Source organism: Fopius arisanus, unplaced genomic scaffold (assembly GCF_000806365.1).
Source record: "Fopius arisanus strain USDA-PBARC FA_bdor unplaced genomic scaffold, ASM80636v1 scaffold00037, whole genome shotgun sequence".
Classification (NCBI taxonomy): Eukaryota; Metazoa; Arthropoda; class Insecta; order Hymenoptera; family Braconidae; genus Fopius; species Fopius arisanus.
This window is the reverse complement of record NW_011887776.1, coordinates 657,522-665,585: the sequence shown is the minus strand read 5'-3', so window position 1 is coordinate 665,585 and position 8,064 is coordinate 657,522. Positions and strand designations below refer to the sequence as shown.

The window sequence follows — 8,064 nt, the reverse complement described above, 5'->3', positions numbered from 1 at the left end:
AGTAAAAAATCAATTATAAAACACGGGGAAGACTGCCTTGAGGCAATAAATAACTTTTCCCAGTAAATAATTTATTCTTTCCAACGCAGACCAACACTTGCCGATATTCACAATATGAAATATGGGAAATATGAAAAAGCATGAATATCTTAAATTTGAAAAAAATACGATTTTTAAGTGATAAGGTATCGCATGACTCGCGGATTGTGCGCAGGTACGGGGGGAAATTCAAAATTTTCACTGTTATCGTTAGAGCTATCCGGTGGCGGGTACTTGGAGGAATATCAGCTGATCATGACAGGTGGAGCCAGGATGTTCGTGGATTGAGTAGATGTCGCGATTATCGCGACAATTCTACTGTCGCTCCATCAAAATTCCAATTCGCTATAAAATCCGACATTATCAGTTGAGACTTTGTTGGATTGTGTTCCTTGTCAATTTCTCGATTCTCCCCTCCTGGTCTTTCTGCGTTTCTCACTGAAATTTTAACCATGACACGCAGTGGTAGATTGAGGGACGATACGGTTGTATGTTGAGTGCTGTGTCGGCTTCTCGCGAAGTTAATCCTCTCAAATGAAAAGGGAACAATAGTTGGTGTAACGAGTGAAATCACATCAGTGTCGATTACCGGTGTCACGTATCAATTGGTCAGTCATTTATCAAATTTGTGAATAAAAAATTACGGGAGTGTGGAATGTCGCAACGTGAGAGTTTATCGGTGAGTGGAGTAATCCACATGGACTTTGCCATATTATTATAGGGTAGATTGATAATTGGGGATGAAATTTTTGTGTATGAGACTTTTGACAGGGTTGGTTTGGCTTGTCTCGGGCAAATGAGAATTGTAATTTTCCAATGAATACGTGAGACGCATGATCAAGGTGCTTATAAATAAAATCATCCGACGACGAAAAATTATTTGGCAGACCGCGTCTTTGGCCTCGGAATGTTGCATCATTTGTTTTTATTCTATTCTCATGATCGTTGATAAAAAATATTGTTCAGGGTTTTAGGGGAATGTCGGATCAGCTGCATTGTAACATCTTTTCTCATTTTTCAGTGGTGATTGTCTCGAGTTTTTTTAAATTTTTCTTCATGGTGTCAGTCCTTTGAATAGGATTGAGCTATGTATTTCTAGATTGAACAGTGGGCGTTGACAGTTGAGTTGCAATTGGAATTTTTTTATTTGTGTCAAATAGTCTGAAGAGACTCGTGACTTTTGGTCTGTATTTCTTATTTCTGATGGAGGGTAAATATTTGTTGTTATTCGGGACGTCTGGATTTTTTACGGTTGACTCGGCTGCCACTGCCAGATGTTCAGACACCTGATTTTAAGAGGCTCCTTTTTTTTTTGCCGATGTTTGTTCTTGTGTCTCGTCATTGCGGTTCGGATGAGACAGGAATGATTCATTTAATGCGTAAGACACTTAAGGAATAAAATCAAAGAGTTGAAATTGTGAAAGGTTGATTCACCTCAAGGTTCGGATAAAAATAATCAGTTCAACCTCAAATGGGAATCAATCTATGAATTTATACATAAAACCATTATATTATATTATTTAATCTACGATTTCGTGGAGCGCAAAGTTTTCGATTTGTCTAACAGAAAATGAGTCATCAATTCCAGAGTGAAAATAACGGTTCATCGCGATAAATAAGTCAAGTGTCATGAAGAGTAAATGATTGACTCTCGAGGATAACAATAATTTTTTAATTTGAATAACTCAATGAATATAAAAAACCCATGTAAAGGAAACTTTTATTTAAAAAAATTAGTAAGACCGTGAACGTGTCAGGTTTACCGGAAATGTTCAGTTTATCTGAAATATTGTTTAATAACAGACTAAAATATGACATTCCAGATTTTTATTGCTCCAACTGCTTCAACTGCTACATTTATTTCACGGACGTGTGCATTACTGAATTTTATAATTACGGTATATTGGAATGTCTGAAGATTTAAAATATTTTATCAGTACTATTTTTAGAAAGCAATCCATCGATTTTAAATCGAATAACTCGACGAACAAGGAAGTCAAACTAATTAACACTTTCAACACTGCCCATTTATTATCCAGTATCCTGCAACAATAGCCTCCAGCAGAATAGTTATAACGCAGTTGTAACAATATTTTATGGTGTTAGTATAACGCCACGTGTATCTACTCACTGCTCGTACAAGTTGCTTTAGACTAATCCAACAAGCGTAGAAGATCGACCCAAAGACTAGAGCTCAAACGTTTCAATATCGATCCATTTCGGTGTCGCATATGAAAGGGTTAAAGGACACGCCATCCGAATCCATAAAATACGAAGTTTCCTAGCAATTACAGTATTGAACATTTTTTTTAATTCCCTCCAACGATTGCACCTGAATTTCCATTATTCCGGGATTTTATTTATTATCTAATAAATAAAGGGTAACATGTCAATCTAAAAAATACGTTAGTTTTATATAAATATTTCTGAATCCGCGAGGAATTTTTATAAATATGTATTACGTAATTGTTATTCCAACGTAGAAGAGAGAGATAAAATTTTGTTCTGTCGTTTAAATTTATAAATATTCCACTGGAGCTCGATTACAAAGCCCCGTTCAATTGAATTTAATATGAAATTGTTCATGAGAGTTGACATTTATTTTAAAAAATCGAACAAAATTATTAATATTCCAAAGGAAGGTATTCTACGTTGTGCCACTTATCCTGCAGATCCCTCTCGGTCTCACCGTTAATCAATGTTAGTAAACTGACCCCACATCATTACGTTTGATTACTCACCACGTGGATTAGTCACTGATGAATTCATTCGAATCGATTACCAACTCACAATCGTGCGGATGATTTTATTTAAGTGGTTTATTACACGGTAGAATCCGTGAGTACGTGATTGTGTGTGCACAAACACCGAAACACGTGAATCATGGAAATCTCAGATTTGGTGAAAGCGAAAATCTTCCAGAGGTTTTTTGAGATAAAAAAAAAAGAGAAGTAAACGGGGAAGGCCATTCACTTGATATATCGATGATTAATTCATAACCAGCTATTTCTAATCAGCTTTCAGTGTATAAAAAAACTATAATGGTAACATCCATGTTGTTCGGTCTTGGTTGAAGAAAAACCAGTACAGACTCGATCAGACGCAGTCTGATTGAGACTCTAATTGTCTGCTTCCTCGTGGCTAATGCCTGAAGTAATCGGAAAGGTCATTGTCCCTTTATCGTTATTTTTCCCACGTGAAATTATCGACTCACAATGTTGGCTGTCAAGTTATTAATTTGCACATGGAATGCTTTTATCTGTTATCAAAAAGTATTATTCCACGGATTTGACTGTCTGTCATTTAGTCGCCTCGATTGGCTTTTCAATACTACGTCGTGGTAGGCAATGCTCATATACCAATTACCCCGGAGAACTGTGTCAGAAAATAACCTTTTACAATATAGAAAATGATGTTTCACTCTTACGTGGCTATTTGACTCTATAGTGTAACCGCAACTGAGTTGGTTCTTGAATTTTTAAAGTGCTATCACGATCTATCGCAATACTGTCCACGACCATTGCACGAGCGCAAATATTTTTTATTCAAATTGTATGTAGGTTGATTAAAAAATTGACGACGTATCGTTTATTGACTATGAAATTATTTATTTTCTGTTGCAGATAAACATTTTGAGAATTTCATAAAATACAAACAACATTGGAGCGAACAATGCCTGCCTTGTTCCTGGCGCGTCTGCCAGTACCCAATTTTCGAATTTACACAACACTCAGCATTGCAATACTCTCGTGTTCGGTTTACTATGCAGCACAGATTGTGAAAGACCCAGCATGGAGGACAAATCATACGAGTATTGTTGTGAGGGATGAGAATTCAACGGATAGCATCAATCCCACTGATTCGAGATCGCCGGGACTTCATTTAAAAGAACTACTCGCCTGCATGATTCAGGAGCCCATTTGCTTTTGGGTGAGTTGGCATTTCTGACAAATTACATGGGTTCAGAGAGGGAGAGCATACCACAGAGTGATTCTCTTTTAAATTCATTTTTATTTGCTCTGACTATTACTTGTGGTACGTCATGCGCGGATTTGCATTGAAAGTACGCGGTTTTTATTGATTTCCTCAAAATCATATTTATTCTTCTGTGACTCGTGGAAATATATTACATATTCAAAAATGCGGAAAAATGTGCATGAAGGCTTTTCCATTAATGTCTTTGGTCAGTTCTTGCCTTTGACTCACACATTAATTCCATGCAAGCATCTAAAAAATACGGAAATGTATTTCCCTCGGAACTATTGCCGTTATCATATTCTCCGATTATCTATCACGACACAATCGTTTGTACACGTCTGCCTTTTTCTTCTGAATATTTTCTGTTTTCAACCGAGTAGCTGGGCAATTATTACGGCCACTATTACTCAGTTTAACTTTCACATGGAAATGTCGCACTTCCTCGTTTAGAAGGAAATTAAAAAAATCCTTGAATATCCACAAGCCGAGCAATTATGGAAGGATCATTCAGCATTAAATATTGCATTTCATTTTATTACGTGATCGTTAATTTACTGCTTCCGTCGTTTACCTTTTTTTAATGATGGGAAGATATCACTTTCATTTATTTCTGCTCTAGTTAAAGGTCAGAATTGCATCTGACGAAGTGAAAATAACGATCCATATTAATTCAATTGAAATTCGTTGATTGTCATTATCATCCATCGTTATCATTTTTTATAAAAAAACGTGCCATGACTATTCGACTAGTATACTGCAATATAGACGAGGAATGCACGCGAACCTTCATATTTCCAGCATTCCGGCAGATAATCTAACTTGTAAACAACGGCACAACGATAGAAAGCGCAATGAGCAATTGTTCAATATTATTTCATTAGCATAGAGATAAACGGCCCTCAGTCGTCCGCCAATTAAATTCTCAAAAACGCGGTCCATTAAATGGCGGAAAACGGAGATTTTGTACGGAAAATAAAAATGTGGCAGTTTTTAAAAATTGAGTTTGGATACTCTGGTACTGACTCACGCAATCACGAAAATACTAGATAAAATTTATAAATGGATCTATTGGACGGAGTGATTGGATCGCAGTAGTAATGATGAAGTTTTTTTTTTATTATTTTTCCATGATTCCTTGACCCCATTGGAAATAAATAATTAAATCGATGTATTATTTTTCGCTGTTGCAGCCGCTGATGAATATGGCGTACTGCGCTCTGATTCTTCTGGGAAAGACCATTCAGAAGCTAGTGTTCGGTGAACTCCGAGCCTCCGAAAGACAACACCTGAAGGATAAATTTGGCAATTTCATTTTCTATAAATTCATATTTGTCTTCGGTGTTCTCAATGTACAGTATGCGGATGAGGTGGTGTTGTGGTGGGCCTGGTTCACTGCACTTGGCTTTCTCGGGCTCTTGAGTCAATTGTCGAAGGATCGATTCGTATATGTAAGTAATATAACACTGAATTTATTGTTTTATCTGGACAATTACCGTCTGTCCTTGTGGATCAATTCAAAATGGCCTTTCACTTTTGATTATTTCAACAAATTGAATAAACGAATTGTCTCAAAATTAAAAAACAAAAAAAACTTTCAATTCCAATGCCATTTCAAATATTATTCAAATCCTCGATATACGCACGAGCCAATGTCGATATGACGGAATGATTCGATTAACTATATTTATTCTCATAATTCATTCATACTTGTCTTCAAAGCCTCTCAAGTTCGTAAATCGTTTGAAATTTAAATCTGGAATAGATCCTTTGATCTTTGAGCCTTGTTCTCTCGGGTGTATATTTCGATTTTCACGGTGAGAAACCGGGGGGGAAAGGATGAGCTGCGGAGCTCCTCAGAGGCCATTCTGGAAACATTGTCCGCGTTCCAATTTCCTTAGGTGACTCAAGGACTGCCACTTATCTACAGCTTTTTCCTCACTTAATCACAAACTCACTCCGTCACCTTTAAGAAAGAGAAAATTCCCGACTCAGCTGAGAACAATACACGCTGAATTGGGTTGACTGTAGAGTTCTCATCGAGAAACTTCTTCATATTGGCGATTAAATTTTCTCCGGTATCAAAATTGAAGATATAAATAAATCGCAGCCATAAAATTTATATAATTTGATACATTCAGGACTCTTAAATATTGTATTGACCCATCGCCCAAAAATCACGACGTGAAGTATTTTTAAAATATTGTTCTATAGAAATGGAATCAATCACCCATTGATTTCGGTGATTGAACATTTTCCACAGAACGCGTTTATAATTTTGCCATTCCGCACACTTCCCTCTTGCGCAATGAATTTGACACTCGTTAAATCCTGTTAGAGAAATCCAATAAAGTAACCAGGTTACTGGCGACGAGATGGGGCTTTTTATAAAAGTGACGTATTTTTCATCTACCCATGAAAACCGAATGGCACGTGAGAAAAAAATCCACTTAATCAACGATAATTTCCATTCCTCTGCCTGTTGTAAATTTACGCAACATGGCATTGAAATATTGACATTGGCTTTTTACTCGTTTAATTTAACGCCAAATCAGAAAATAACTTGAGGCGAATAAACTTGTTTTGTGATACTCGATATTTCGTGATAATTATAAACCAGTTATCCACGCAAGTCGCGTTGTATAATAGCTTCTATAATGAGGGTAATTTTTCAAATGAATTGATTGAATTATGACTTTTTTTTTTTGCATTTGTTGCAGCTATCATTTTCACCGACGACACCAGGTTGGAGTCATGCACGTCTGTTGGGTTTACTCGGCGCAATCCTGGGGCTGTCCTTGTTCATGTTTCTACTATCGACTGCTGCAGCCTTTTTTTTCGTGTCCTTCAACACTTATGCGTTTATGGCGGCCGAGGTGAGTTCACTTTATGCAATATATATTTTTCAATAATCTCGGATATCCCATCGACTTTTGGATCCATGTCTAAAAAACCCGCGACAAAAATCGCCGTAAAAAAAATTCCGACGGAAAAATTCAGGGAAAAAAACGGCGCATGGAAAAGACGTCGTAAAAAAATTTTAGGCCCCAATAGAAAATAGCAAGGAATTTTCAAATTTCGCTGAATTATCATTATAAATTTTTTTCAAGTGCGATTTCCACGAGTGCGTATTTCCCTCAAGATAAAATCGAAAACTCGTGTTTTATCGCGGATATTGTTGCGACAAAAAGAGCGTACGCTGCGCGCGGCTTTCCCCCTTATTTTCATTTGGCATTGTAAACAATAAGTGTCAACTTCCTGGTTACGTTCTGGATATTTTATTCAATGAGACCCATCAATTGCTGATCGATCGATCGAATTGCTTGAGAGATATTTCGTGAACTCCAATGCACTATTTCCAAGACGAGGTAGCTGACCAGTCTCAAGAGGATAGCACCTCGAAACAAGTTTGCATAACGGTGAGGCTTCCTCATTTGATTAAAATTGAGACGTTGGTAACAGTAAGAATTGCATATACCGGGATGAATTGTAAATTTATGAATTCTTCATGCATTATAATTCTTCCTTGTGCCACAACTCTCCACGAATAGCGAAATGAATTGTCATAAATTAGTATATAATCAACTATTAATTCTTTAATTGACACATACACCAATTCACAAATTATAACTTCCTTCGGTATCTTTCCCGGAAACGATCGAACGACAATTTAACTCCTCACGAATGATTGATGAGTGATTAACCCCGGATAATGAATTGCTCATAAGTACATACACCTCGATATAGACTCTCCGATCGTATGATCAATTACTTTATACTTTTTTAATCGAATAGAAGAGTTCAGTCTTCGTGCCTCATCATCCGGTGATCACTTATTGTCGTAAAAGTCGTGAGTCAATCCTGCGAAATTTATTAGCTATGTGAAGTTGGCATCGAAGTTTGAAAAATCTAACTTTTTTTTGTTGGTTTGGATTCTACTCATTGAGTACTTGAATGTACCCTGTGCACTTTTTTTTGTACCCTCTTACTTTAGCCCTGAAGCAGGGGGGCAAAATCGTGCAGAATCGAAGTTCAAGAAAAAAAAAAAAT

General features: G+C 36.7%; 1 protein-coding gene across 2 annotated transcripts in view; it reads left to right on the top strand.

The window, feature by feature from the left end:
- Nucleotides 1-417: 417 nt before the first annotated feature.
- LOC105266287 (E3 ubiquitin-protein ligase AMFR) overlaps nt 418-8,064 on the top strand; it is an 18,531-nt gene continuing 10,884 nt past the window's right edge. The window contains exons 1-4 of one of the 2 annotated variants that reach the window (XM_011304300.1): nt 418-718; nt 3,663-3,969; nt 5,208-5,465; nt 6,735-6,890. In XM_011304300.1, coding sequence (XP_011302602.1) covers nt 3,712-3,969; nt 5,208-5,465; nt 6,735-6,890 — 672 coding nt within the window. In that variant the 5' untranslated portion in view covers nt 418-718; nt 3,663-3,711. Of the gene's footprint in view, nt 719-3,361; nt 3,592-3,662; nt 3,970-5,207; nt 5,466-6,734; nt 6,891-8,064 lie in introns of those variants that run through there. The other variant, XM_011304301.1, reaches the window with a different exon arrangement.